The 14,100-nt window shown below is 41.1% G+C and overlaps 1 protein-coding gene across 1 annotated transcript; it reads right to left on the reverse strand.

Moving 5' to 3' along the window:
- Nucleotides 1-2,652: 2,652 nt before the first annotated feature.
- LOC112570145 (NF-kappa-B inhibitor alpha-like) lies at nucleotides 2,653-7,530 on the reverse strand. Its single transcript, XM_025248432.1, has 5 exons — nucleotides 6,865-7,530; nucleotides 5,795-6,147; nucleotides 5,330-5,418; nucleotides 4,867-5,106; nucleotides 2,653-4,621 (listed from the first exon to the last, which is right to left on the reverse strand). The coding sequence occupies exons 1-5, from the start codon at nucleotides 7,296-7,298 to the stop codon at nucleotides 4,565-4,567; spliced, it is 1,173 nt and encodes a 390-aa protein (XP_025104217.1). The 5' UTR covers nucleotides 7,299-7,530; the 3' UTR covers nucleotides 2,653-4,564.
- Nucleotides 7,531-14,100: the final 6,570 nt, after the last annotated feature.

Below are 14,100 nucleotides of genomic sequence, written 5' to 3' on the forward strand. Positions count from 1 at the left end.
TTGTAGCTCTTACTGTATTGTATGCACAAAGAACAGTTGCCATGTCATCCACCTCATTGCTGACCTCAGTTTCATGAACTCCAATCTTTGCGACCTAAACATGTCAGATTGGTGATGATGGATCCTCCCAGTCAGTACAGTAGGTCAGATATTTTACTTGTCATAACATCATAAACAAATTTTGAGGTTTCGGAACTAAGTGCATCACATCCACCTGTGACCAAAAATACTTAAATATATTTTTTAAATTTGAAATAAATTTGCTGCTTATGAGCTGGTCCTTGGTATGGATCACCCGCATTCGTCTTTGTGTGTGCAGCAATTTAACTGACTCTGGTGTCCTGTAAGAAAAACTTTTTAAAGGTCACCAGACTCGTCGTCTTTTCTTTTTAATTGGAAAGAACTGCTACACGTGATTGGCCCCCTTTCGAAGTACATGTACCGGTGACTTGGACGATTTCCGAGAAAGGACTCTATGGTGTTTATTGGGGAAATCTAGTCCGGGAATGGCTACAACCTTTGTCTTCTCCCATGTTTTCGTCTGCTTTCTGCCTCATTTACTGTTAGGATGGAGGAAGGAACTATTTATACGCACATTTATTTAATTTTGTAATTTAAGTTTAACCACTTTCTGTAACTACTGATGATAATAATTAGATTTGTAGAACGCATTTCCCCACGTAAAAGTAGGTGCAAGCCTCTTTACAGACACAAAGAAAGTAAAACACAGATATTTAAATATAAACTTAAAATAAACGCGTATAAGCTTTTATACAGCTGTTCGGTCACGTATGACGACACGGAGTGGACCAAAGAATTTCCACAGCTGTTTCAGATCCATTGCTGAAAGAAATATTGAAATAAGTTAACAGTTTCATCATGCAAACAATTGTCGAGAGCTGAAAAGCGTTCAGAACAAGCAAAGTTTCTGTGAAACCGCCTACAGACGCTCACTACTGTTTAAAAGAAAATAAAAACACCCGCATAGCTAATATTTCGCACAAATTCTTTCTTTGGATTTTCAAGATTTTCTTTAAACTTGGGAGGACCATGATCATGACTTACCCCAAGTACTCAATCTGTTCTGTATTTTAAATGCGCTAGAAAAAGTTTACTTTCATTGACAGACGAAATACATATTGCGAAGTGATGTTTCTAAGAAAGAAAATGGGAAATTTGCCGAAAACATATCAGAAGTTTATGATGAAATGAATGTTTGGTGAGGAGGATGAGTGGGTGAAAGCAGCTCCTCGAAGTATGTGTGAGAGGAGGAGGACCGTTAGTTAATTAATGTCACTAATGACCAGGGGATCATAGCTGTTGATACGTTCTCCCCAACACACCAGCTGAACTTCGTGAACTTGTTGAGATGTTGCACTGTTTCACCCAGCTTGCAAAAAGGAGATAATTATTACAAAACTGCTTGTCCTCTCATATACACCGCGCCTGCTGTTAACGAGTGGAAGACATGCCAGCTGAGAAACAAAGTTTGACTTGCACTGTGCATAGTGCAGCCCTTCCCACAACCCCGCGCGCCGTTACGTCACAACTGTCATGGAGTGCAGGCCGTTACATTGTTTACAATGCGCAGTCCGTGTATGCTGCGTGAAGGCTGACAGAGACAGGGAGCCTTTTGGACAGTTTTTTTAACCTCATCGAACACAAGATAAAAATTGATCTGACATTTCAATATCTTCGTTAGCATAAGTGATATATTTTCCATTCTGGTTATTTCGCGAAGACTTTGCGGGTCAAGGCGAGGACGAGTTCAGGTGAATGCAACTCGAAGAGAATAACACACCTGTTCTGCGATTTTCCAGAAAAATAAATTTGGTTCTCAGGGTACGTTCTCTGCGCACAGAACGACCGCTAGGATGAAGAGTGGAAATTAAGTGTGTGTGTGTTTTGGTAGGGAGAGAGGGGTAAGACTGCTGGGACCGAACATGAAAACAGCCCTGTTTTACTTTTAAAGGCAAGTGTATGCTAGCGGCTGTTACTATCATTCATCTTAAAGTTAGGTAACCTTTCGTTCTGATTCTCTGACTTCTGGGATAAACTTCTCATTTTTGTTGTTTGTCAATCTTGCAAGCATTAAAGAAATAATATTACAAAAACAACCGAATGTCATATGCTTGCATTCAGCAGATATTTCTATTTTCTCTTCTAGAATACTTGCTCTTAATGCGGGTTTGCTTGCTTGGTTTTTTATTTATGTTCCTTTTTGCTGTAACATTTATTATGCATGCCTTGGAATTACACTCTTGGAGCTTAAGTTTTTGAAGGACGGATATTTTCTCTTTTTAAGGCTCTGCCCATCTTAAAAAGTACATTTCTTTGATCCGATAGGATGGCTGGTCAAGCTGCCATAACTTTGAATTTCTTTCAAGATTATGCATGCCTGGCTGCATTTAATGAAGCATGAAAGTTCTGTATTTACGATTTTGACACTTCCGCATGTACTTTGAAGTTCTTGTGAGGGGTCCACACAGCTACATGCTTGTAACAAGCAAGTTCACCATCTATTTTCATCTTCAGCATTATGTATCAGATTGTGTATGCACCAATCTTTTAATCTGAAGTGATGAAACCAATCATTCCCACGCAAATGCATACACACAAACACAGCTACGCACAGACTTATTACAAGCAATGTGAACTTTGCAAAGAACATTTTATTTCCACTTTCAAGTTTCTTTCCATGAAAGAGCATCGAAACCCAAACTGAATAAATTAAGACTTAGGATAACAGAATACTTGCTGATTACATATACTACACACAATTCACGACAGCCAACTATGCTGACCAACAGAAATTTCACTGCCAGCCGCACTACTGAGCTTATGTACAGTCTAAAGCAATGAACAGTCCTCAACCACAGTCACACTTTCCCTGGCTATGAAGCCCTGATGTATACAGACTGTGCAGTGAATACAGTTTCCAGTAGAAAGATAAATACGTAAGCTTATCAACTGAAATACAAATCCACTAGCAAAGAGTGCTAATTTTCAACTAAAGAATAAGTGTACAAATTATTAAAGTAAATAAAAGTTAAAGCTTCGTATCTGCACCAGTGGATAAATTATCATTTAGTTGCTGCTGGTCCAGTGTAAGGAAGGGCTGTCCTAGCAATATCTGTGATCCCAGTCAATAACCCTAGTCTTCTAACATCAAATTAATAAAGTACAAATTCACCACTTGAATAATGACATTTTCTAAGCAAGGAACAAAAACAAGCAGGATTTTCCCCACCATCGAATTCATGACTATTCTAAACAAGCAGTATCACAGACATAAGATTTGATTTTATGCTGAGTGGAGCTTTGGCAAGACATTTTTGAGCTCTCTGCTATTAATTAAAAAAATTCCCTTCGTGTTTCCATTTATCTTATGCCTATCTTTTAATAAACAATAACTACTGTCTGAATTTCAGAAAGAAAAATATGAACAGGTTTCTCCTAGATGCAAATGAGATCAAGCATCACACCTGGAAAACTTGGTCCTCTCGGATGCCATGATTTTCATTAAAGTGTGTAAATGCTTGAAATCATGCAATCAAATATCATCACTGATATAACACTGGAAGATAAACCATGTTCATCTTTATTTTTCTCTCCATTTCAGTGGTCCTACATATAGAAAAAAATACTATGTTTAAATCATATTCATTGCACTTAGGTTATTGATGTTTGAAACAAAATTATTACAAACAAAGGAATAGCTAAAAGCTCTGTAACCTCTATTTTCACCTAAAATCAATTACAGACCTAACCGAAAAAGTTTTTTTTGTTCAACTGAAATTTTTACTGCTGTAGTCTGTCATCCTATTTATGTCAAAGAATTTAAAACTATAATTTGAAACAAATGAATAGAGCAAACAATAAATGGTACCTCCAGTTACAGATTGTAACTAGAAGATCGACAGTCTTTCCAGTTAATTTAGCTTGGTCAGACAGAAAAGCATTGAAGTGATTTAAGAGTTCGGTAAACAAAATTAAACAAATCAATTCAGCCACAGCACCCTCTGAAGAATCATTGTTTGATTACTCCAACAGAATGTTCATTCAGGCTGCATGCACAAAGCTGCCAAGAATGCAGCTCATTAAAGATAATAGAAAACAATATGCTTGCAATGTTTTTGAATCCAACAATCAACAAATCTGCTTCACAAAAATTGATTCAATACTGCCCTAAGAACATGGAACATGGCTGGCCATACTAGGAAGTTGTTTTCCACCACCACCTTTTCTCATCAATATTGTTCTGCCCTGTCCTCATTGTATCACCACACCACAGCTGTCATGTCAGTGTTCAGCATTGGACGGAATCCTCTCGTACAGCTCAGTCCAATCACCCAAAGATTCACAGATGCTCATCCTTTTAATCTGCTCTGAGGCTGTAACTGGTCTGATTCCACATCTGGTCCAGGAACTCTGACCTGCTGGACTGATATGTATTAACTGGAAAGGATTGGAGAACAGCTGGGGGAATGGACGGTGGCTCAGTGCCATCCTTGATGGGCTGATAACTTCTTTCTTATATAGTATAGTTTGAAGATATCAGGATTCAGCTGAGTTGAACAGGTTGACCGTTAATACAGATGTCATCATACAGGCAGTCAGCCTATAGAAAACAGAGAAAGAATGCAATGCATGAAATCTCAGAAATAAATCAAGTTTTTTCAATTCAGTTATTCAGTTATCAACAGATACAAACAAATCCCTAATACAAGATATAAACAACTGAAACAGTTTCATGCTCTTTAAGACCACAAATAGGGGGAGGTGGGGAAAATTTTCCTGACAAAATTCAAATAACCTAGCTAAAAGCAAAAGATGGCATTACATTTTCAGCACATTCTTACTCACCATTTCTTCATCTGCTGAGTCACCAGAGTCCTCCAGAAGCTGTGTACTGTCTGCACCCGCACGGATGAGTCGCTCAACCATATCACTTAGATGACGACCATGAGCTAAGAAAACGGCTGTCAAGCCCCCATATGTACGAGCATCAAGGTTCAGATTCCGATGACGAAGAAGTACATCCATAGCCTCTCCATACCCCAGGTCTGCAGCCATGTGAAGCAATGTTCGTCCACTTTTGCCATCCTGTGTAAGAAGATAAAAACATTTAAAACTTTTTCAGGATTCTGAAGTAGTAATAGTAAATTAAACAAGTAAATAATTAAAAAATAACAAAGATAATGTTGCTAGGAAATGCTTGTCCAAAATAATATCTTGATCTCATTAAAATCCCTATTTCATTCCCATCCCCCTGCCCCAAAAAAATTCGAATCACATTTCAACAGATTAAAAGAATTAGGAAATTTACCTGTTCATTGACATCAGCTCCCTTGGTCAAAAGAAAGTGCAGAATGTGTAAATGGCCATTTTGAAGTGCTAGATGAGCGCATGTGTAACCTGAAAAGGAATAGCAGGTCTGTTAAGGCATAGTTTATGAAGAACAAAATAAGGGATGGTGAAAATCACAAAGAAATATTGTAAGATTCTTTCTATCAAAGGAAATTATAAGTTACTGATGCCTTGGGTTAAGCGAAAATGATGAAGAAAAAAAAAATACACCGAGCCTCAGAAGTACAACTACCTTCTATTTGCACCTTCTGCTGTTATCACACCATGTTAGACTTCCTCACATGACAAATAATTTGTCTTCACCTACAGCTTATAGCAAAATACTTTTACAAAGAAGGGTGCATGTGAGCAGGAATCGTAAAAATACTCCATATGCTCTACAGATTATTATTAAATCACAGATTTTCTGGAAGGACCAACTTACCATCATAGTTTCGAAGACTGAGGTCTTGTGGAATACGCTGATAAGGAATTTCATATGCATTCATGAGTGTTTCATCATAGTGGACAGAGCGCAGTAGAAGCTGCACCATATCCAACATGCCTTCCCGGCAAGCAATGTGCAAAGCTGTGTTGCCACAATGGTCAGGAAAGTCAAGGGCAGCTCCTGCTGCCATAAGGCGTCTGGCAATAATAAGTTGTCTTGTGGCCACAGCCAGATGCAAAGGTGTCTGACGCAAATTGTTGGGGATGTTGATAAGATCATGAGAAGGCGCCATGGAGATGATACGGAGAGAAACTTCAGGTAAAAGATGTATAATACTCATATGAAGATGCCTGTAAAATAAAAAAAATTGCAAGAATAATTGTGATGTTGAATATATTGCTAAAATGTGAACATGCATTACTGTAAAAACAGGCAAAGAATTCAATTCCTATTACATACATTTTTTTGTGATTCTCAAGTAATGAGATCAGCGAATATATTAATAACCGCTGGAAAATTTGGTGATTCTGTAGTACCCTTTATGCCCACAACTGTTTATTCAATAAATCAAAACTTCTAGAGTGTACGATCCCATGAAAAAGAAACCGCGGGGTTTAACTGACATATAGTGAAATAGCGAGCGTTTACAGCTCCAGATAGATAAGCTTCGCTATTCTCTCGTAAGGCTGCCCGGGTCACCTTCCAAAATCGCGATCAAGTGATCACGCGTCCGTGCAGTGCGCAGAACTGGAAGGGGAATCCCCTTCCATGACGTCAGCGTACTTTCCAGATCAGCCCAGTTTGTGCACGCGTAAATTCCGCCCGACCCACAAATAACCGCCCAGGCATACAATCGACCTTTTGCACCCTTCAGAACGCCAGATATCACCATGCATAGCTCTGTCTTAAAGTACGGTCTAACTTAGCAAAAAAGCGAACAGTAATTGATATTAAGCATTTACATTTATGCAAATAGCACAATGAATGACCATTAACGTGTTGCACTGATTTTCCACACTTATGCACTAAATTTATTACGATAAAGAAATAACACGCAAACTACTTACGTATCGCCGTCCTCGTCTTGCGAAAATAACTCTTCCAACTCCTGCCAACTGAGTTCACTGTCGTAATGTGTTTGGGTGACTTCAGGAAATGCAACTCGAATTGGTGAAGAAATACGATTGTCCTCTACAGAATATAGTCCAGAATCACACTTGTCTTCTGCAGCTTCCTTTGTTTTTTCTGAGTCTTTGATAGAAAGGCTGCTGAAACTACTATGCAGGCGTAGTGCTTGGGACACGTTAAAGTCTTCGGTAATGGAAGAAAATTCGTGCGACCGCAGGCTCTCTCCTACACCAGAATCCACACGTTCGGTGTAGCTTGCAAACTGTTTTTCACACTGAGAAGAAATCGACCCATGGTCAGAGCTTATGAAGTGTTGCCTTCTACTCCATTCTGCTCCATCTGTAGTTAGGTCATTCTGCTCTAAGTCCGCCATGTTGAATCGCGCTGCGCTTCTCTCGCAGTCGGGCTGAATAATGTTTAAAAAAACTCTGTAGTAAATGCACTGATTCACAATAGCTAAGACACACTTTCAACTCTAAGTCTGAGTCAGTAAACGCACAGCTCCAGATTTCAACTGAAGTTAGAATGCGACTGTACTCGCTGTTATACTCCAGCGAAAGGAAAATATGGAAATTCCGAACGCTTGCTAACGACACACTTCCCTGACGTGGACCATGTGACTACAGTAACCAATGAAAATAGCAGCCAAGGGGGAATCCCCCGATTTACCTTCGTCCTTACATGGCGCTGCTGTAAGCTGCAGTTAACAATGAAAGGCTTACCCGCAAAGGAAAGTATGTGGCTCGGAAAATGTTAAATAATAAAAAAGTGTCAGTGGTAAATCCGATGGTAACTCCAGCTTAGATGTCTTTTTGTTTCATTATAACTGAAATTCAAAAATTCAAACACCCTGGAAGTTGCAATTCAGTGTTATTACCTAGGCAACGAGAAAAGAAACAGTTTTAATTGTTTGTTCAAGGTTTTTTTTTTTTAATGTAAAAATTTACTACGCTTATCATGTGGGCATATATCTGTAATAGATTAACTTGTACGCCGAAACTCAAATGACACATAGAAACAAATCACTTTCAGTGTAATCAACGAAAAATGGAAAGTAGGTTTTCATCGACAAGTCACAATTAGTGGCGTGCATTTTGTGTTACCTGGAACAGACTTTCTTTTTAAATAACTGCTTTTAGTGTTTGTGAAGCACATAATTCGTGTGACAATTTATACAGCATTTGTTTCGAAACTGCCAGCGAACGAGAAAACAAAACAATCAGCAAGTCCCAAAGCGTCCTTTGTATTCATACAAATATTTGCAACGCTGGCTGAGGTTAATCTAACTTATTTCATCTCAATAAAAGACACAAACACATACACTCGATCGTCAGGTACCTAATTCACAGTTTGGTCAGCTGCGTATCAAACAGGCTAGAAGGCTGGCTTCAGGCTCGGATGCCACTGCACTAGGTCCATCCGCCTCTCACTAGAGAGAACAGAAAAGGATTGATGAGATGAGCCGAGTTTCTCGCGTATAGGAAGCAGCACTTACATGTACCATTTATGCCTCATATCTAACGTATTTAATTGTATGAATACTTACTCATGTCAGCTAGTTTATGTACAATCTGCTTTTTTTCAGATTGACTTGTTTTAATTCACTGGTATGATCGTATCTTCGTTTTGAAAACGCGAGAGTTATTCTTACCTTACAAACTTATCTCTTTACTATGCCTGCGCGTAGCTGCATACACCTCGGAGGAACATCCCTCCAGGCATACACACAGACCCGTGACTATGAAAGATAATTCGATCGTTAGATAAGAGTGATTGCTAGTCAGGGGCCGGTGCTAGCGTACTGACACCCAGACTAGTCTAGATAGGGTGTGGCGACATTTTGAGATTGTTTTGGAGACGGCATCTAGGGTGCTCCCACCCACTTACCAGCTTTTCTATCCTCTTTTTTTCGTAATGTCATGGCATACATGGAGGCACATGCAGGTTTGACAAGTTTTGCAAAGTTGACCTGGATAATACGGTGAAGCGGACGAACAGCTGTGACAGGAGTAGAGAGTTCAGATAGCATGGAGCGCGTTCTGTCTCGCCTACAGTTGTGACAAGTGCGTGGATAGGAAAAGAGAGCCGTTGGTGAAGTGGTTTGTTGGTAACTTGCCCGGGGCCTGGTGTTGGGGACAGTGAGTAGGCCGGTAAAACCCAGTTACAGGACTGGTCTTAACACAATCGGTCAAGTGTGATACACAGGCAGCTAGGCTGTAATTGTGACCTTCCCTACTCCTCCCCCACCCCACTCAAAATGACTGTCAGTGACTGTTGCTGATTGCCACGGTGTTGTTATGAAGTCGTCTTTCGAAGTAATGTTCAACGCATCTTTTTTTAAAAAAAAGCAGCTCCAGAAATTAGAAGATAGTGAGAGAGCATGTGCGAGCGACATTTTACGTGTGTGTCCATGTGTGTGTGTGTGTGATTTGCGTGTGCATGCCAAATAAATAAGTAGCTAGATAGATAGATATTCATCTTCTTTTTACAGTCTACTGTCCTCGTGGCCACTGGTCTCATCTGTTACCCCCTACCAGCCGTATAGTCATGTGAAGTTTCCACATATGTGACAGAAAAAAGTCGATTAATCCCTCTGGTTCCCAAATGTGTTAAACATTCAGAGAGCTCAAGTGACTCCTAAAGACCAGATCTCTTCCGACAATATCTGACATAAATGCCGGACTATTCCCTACTTCCCCTTTCTGTCTAGGTTTGGCGCATTTTCCGTTCCTCTTCTTCCCTTCTGCATTGATGCTGACATGCTCTGATGATGTTTGTCGCAATACAGCACCTGGGGAGTGGGACTGGCGTGTCTCAGAGGAATTAGTTCATCAGAACAGAGCCACATAGCCGACAACCAATTAATCATGTACACTCCTCATAATCTGACCAAATACCACATGAAACCCTATTACCACCAGGGCGCGCGTTTGCAACAAATTTGAGAAAAGCGGAAAAAAAAAAAAATGGATCAGAGGGCTCGTTAATGGGCTTTTCTGGGTTCTATCATTTAAAATGGACATTCATCAAATTTGTCGGAATAGGAGATAGCTATCGTGTGGATGGAGGTTCAGGAACTTAAGGGTTGCGTAAAAAGAAACATCATAGCTTGACGATGATTTCATGAAACGCAAAGCAATATTTAATACAACCTGATCACACTGATCGATGCGTTTTGTGTAGCAGCTAACGCAAAAAGCGTTCTTTGACCATAACTTTTGACCTCTGACCTCCCCTCGACTAATCTGTCTTTAGTCAAACAGATATCTGGTCGCGGGCAAACGACGCCCAGCACCACCACTACTTTGATCAAGCCTACTTCCCGTCATTAAACCCACACTCTACCCGATTAAAGATTTCCTTGAATAGAGGTGCCAAGTCACAGATTTCTAAACAGAATTAATTATTCATCAAGCGCAAAATGTTTGTCACTCGAGGATTGGGTCAGCTTGACTATATCCCCAATCTCTTCCTCGTTTCCTTCAAATCCGAGCTGATCACCCTTGGGTCACACCCGGTTCTGGTCGAGGGGAATTAAACATTCTATTTTTGTTGTTGTTTTGCAGTTCCCACCCCTTTCCCCAAACGAGAGCGCAGTCATGGACCTGAGTGCACTTTCACGCCGTTTCTCATGATAACACAACAGGAGGCGGGTAAACACAACAGTTTACAGTTTACAGTTCCTCAGGTCGTTCACCGGCAACTGAAATCGGTCAGGCGAGAGGGGCTGGGTCCCGGATTTACATGGTAAGGTAATAACAGGCCGTGGCGCAGGGCACGGATGTACATGGAAATATATATTGGTTGCGTAGAGGGGAAACCCGGCCAGCCAGATCACGTTTACACATCCTTCATGCGTTCAACACCGCACCGAGCTCGGTCAAACACCAGGAAATGCTGGATTTTATCATCGGCGACATATACCCTAGAGGCGAGGATGAAGTGTATGGAGCTTCAAAAATATCTCTAGACTTGATGAAATGTCCTTAAACACCCCTAGTCTTGATGGAACTCCTTAAAATAATTGATCGAGGTTCCGAAAATACTTCTACACCTGATGGAGTTTCAGTAAATACCCTTAGAGTGTACAGAAATTTATATTTAAAAAAAACTCTTCTACTTGATGATATTTACTAAAATACGCTATACTTCTGAAATATCTCTAGAAGATAGAGCTTCCAAAAATACAATTTTTAATCCTTGCTATCGTCATGAGCCTACAGCCCGATAGAAGCTCGAGGTTTGTTTTTTTCCTATTTCCTTCCGTCTTAACTTTCAGCCCGCACCCGTATAAGGATCTACCCTCTTTTTTTGGCTTACAATCTATCTTGCCCTACCCAAAAACGATCAATCCCTCAGAAAAAAATCCTGCATAACTGTAAAGGCGAGTATGTTCATTGTCATAACCAAGACTGTTCACGTGATTTCATAGTCTAACGGTCAGAAACGATCTTGTGTCAATATACTTTAAATTTATTTTGCAGTGTCACGAGCGAATTCATTAATTAATTCTAGATGGATGTTCACGTACCTACACAGACTAAAACACACACCATCCGGCCAACAGTGTCTGCCAGGTGGGAGCTAGCAGTGCACCCGTGGGAGGTGAGGGGGAGCGAGGTTAAAGGTCAATGACGCAGACTATGCGTGGGACCGATCCTGGTAAGGGGTACGGATCTACCATAAGGAAGGTCCTTCTGTCGCAAGCCCAACACCTGCGGGTCAGGCAGTGCATGCCAATGAAAGGTCGCACGTTCAGATCAGTGTTTACCTTAACCTGATGAGAGGTCACACGTGTAGGCAGTAGAACAAAGCTGTAGACTGGTGTAGACACCGACCACCACAGTAGTCAAGCAACACGGATCTGACATTCTGTATGAGGAAAGGTCAGGATATATATATTCTCTCAACATACGACAGGGCGACAGCTTGTCACATATGACAAATTATGAGGTTAATTATATGCAGATTAACTTTGCTCCTGCCCGCGGCTGATCTGTGTACCGTTATCTCTGATATACTCTAATGGTACAGCTGTTAACAGGTCTATACTGCTGACATAAAACTCGAGTTTGTTTTTAAAAAAATTGTAGTTTGATAAAGAGACATCCTTGGCATGAATTCCTGTCTCACCCTGAGCTGCGACATGATGATGTATGTACCCAGACACGAGTGTATTCATGAAAAAGTGTGCGCGGGCATGACTGCACGTTTGTGTGCGTGCGTGCGTGCATGCATGCTTGATTGCATGTCGACATTATAAAATGCTGGACTGTGGCATCCCCCCTTCCCACCTCCACCGATCGTGGGCTCAAAGATTTGATCATGAGGTTTTATTTCGGACTGGAGAGCTGCATACCATATGCGTATAAATAACTGGAGCTGATATTGATAACGATTGTCGTTAGATATAATGTTGATGATGCTCTCGATGGCAATGGCCGAATTTTCCCTTCATCCCTCCTTATTATGTAATTCTTTACTTTTAGTGCCCAGCCTAACCCGGACAACATTTTCTACACTGTCGGAACTGCGATGTACGCAGTTAATTTCTTGCTGTTTCCTGCTGCAGCTGACAATTAATTGTCGTCAACATCATGGCGGATGCTGCTTGGCGCCAGTGACAAGGACGGTACACTTGACACAAGACACCTAGTGTCAGCCGCAGTAATTTTCCATGCATCTCGCGACAGACAACCGCCTGTAACATTCCTACATCGTGAATTCTTTATCTCTAAAGCTCAATAAATAACAATCAGGCTTTTCTATAAGAGATGACGCACTTGCGACCGTATTTTTTTTTAGGGAGTGTCCGTTATCTCAAGCAAGCTATTCTACTTACGATATTTATTGCTTATTTGCTGTACATTTTAATTATTACAATAACTATTCTTCGTATTGCCTAGCACTGCAGTCGGTGCCTCATGTTACATAATGTAACATTAATTCGTTTAGCATCTTGAGTGATTGAAATAATGTAATTAAAAATCAGCGTGCTCAGATGGCTGTAGCTGAGGTCTTGTGAACTAAGACGGAGATGAATGATGACAACAAATGGAATGCACTGTGTGCATAGTTGATATGGGAGCATTATTACTCATTACTTACACAGGCCCAGTCCACTGCACTTAATGACCTATAAGGTCACAAAAATTTAGCTCGTGCCCAGCTGAAAGGCGGGACAAGGCCAATCAACGTTGACGCCAGCTGTACTTCCGGGATTGCGCGCTTGTGAAGTCGCCGATGAGGTCCGACAAAACAAAGGCAGCAAGTGATGAACTAAGTGAACCTAATGAACACCGTCCAAAGTTCACATCGCTTACATTGAAATGGTCTGATGGTTTCCCTTTTCGACTTGCCTGGCGTTTTTCAGCGGGAAGGCATCCTTTGTTTAGCTGCAGTCTTCGAACCTTCCCTCTTGGTAAACCGTTGCCCACGGTACAAAATCACCACAGAGGATGAACAGTTCTTTCCAACTTAGACAGGTAGTCTAGTTGGGTCAGTACATATACCTAAAGAAAACAGAGTGTTCAGATCATGTTTATTTTTGCGGGGAATGCGTACAGAGGGAGATACCCGAGTTCCGTACACAGTTTCAGGGGGTGCTCTTGATGTTTGAGAGTATCTGGCCTTCACCGTCCGTTATCGCACACACTACCGCATGATGTTGTGCTTGTTTGTCCAAATTTATCGGTTTTTGCTGGTATTCCCTGGCCCACCACAGGTAAAGGAATCCGAAAGAGGAAGTTCGTAGAAAGTTCGTCGACAAGAACTCAAGGGTTAGGTGGTGCGGGGTCGTAGTGGTCACAACATCGTCCCCCACCAAGCCCAGGAGGCGCGGAAGGAAAGCGGGTAGCTAGCTGGCGCAGTGCCCACTTTTCTTTGTTTCCTCATAGAATAATCATACAGAGACTCTTACAGATAATAAAAGTCATTGCTCTCTCTCTCTCTCTTTGACTTCCGGTTGTGCGCGACGAGCGAGGGTCCAGAGGGTCCGAGCATCAGAGCCGGAGTGATGCGTGTCGGACGGCGTAGAGTTCTCATGACCAGGGTCAGACTTGTTTACTACTGAATGCGACAGGCGCGTATTCAAAACACACACCATGTTAAAATTCGGTTGAAGCGAAGATGAAGAAGACAACAGCACGGAAGGAAAATCCCAAGTTTTTCCAAGT

Source organism: Pomacea canaliculata, linkage group LG8, assembly GCF_003073045.1.
Source record: "Pomacea canaliculata isolate SZHN2017 linkage group LG8, ASM307304v1, whole genome shotgun sequence".
Classification (NCBI taxonomy): Eukaryota; Metazoa; Mollusca; class Gastropoda; order Architaenioglossa; family Ampullariidae; genus Pomacea; species Pomacea canaliculata.

Coding starts and splice junctions, on each gene's coding strand:
- LOC112570145 (XM_025248432.1), bottom strand. CDS start 7,298: ATGGCGGACTTAGAGCAGAATGACCTAACTACAGATGGAGCAGAATGG. Junction 5,419..5,794: donor CAGTCTTCGAAACTATGATG/GTAAGTTGGTCC, acceptor ATTCCTTTTCAG/GTTACACATGCGCTCATCTA. Junction 5,107..5,329: donor GAGCTGATGTCAATGAACAG/GTAAATTTCCTA, acceptor CTTCTTACACAG/GATGGCAAAAGTGGACGAAC.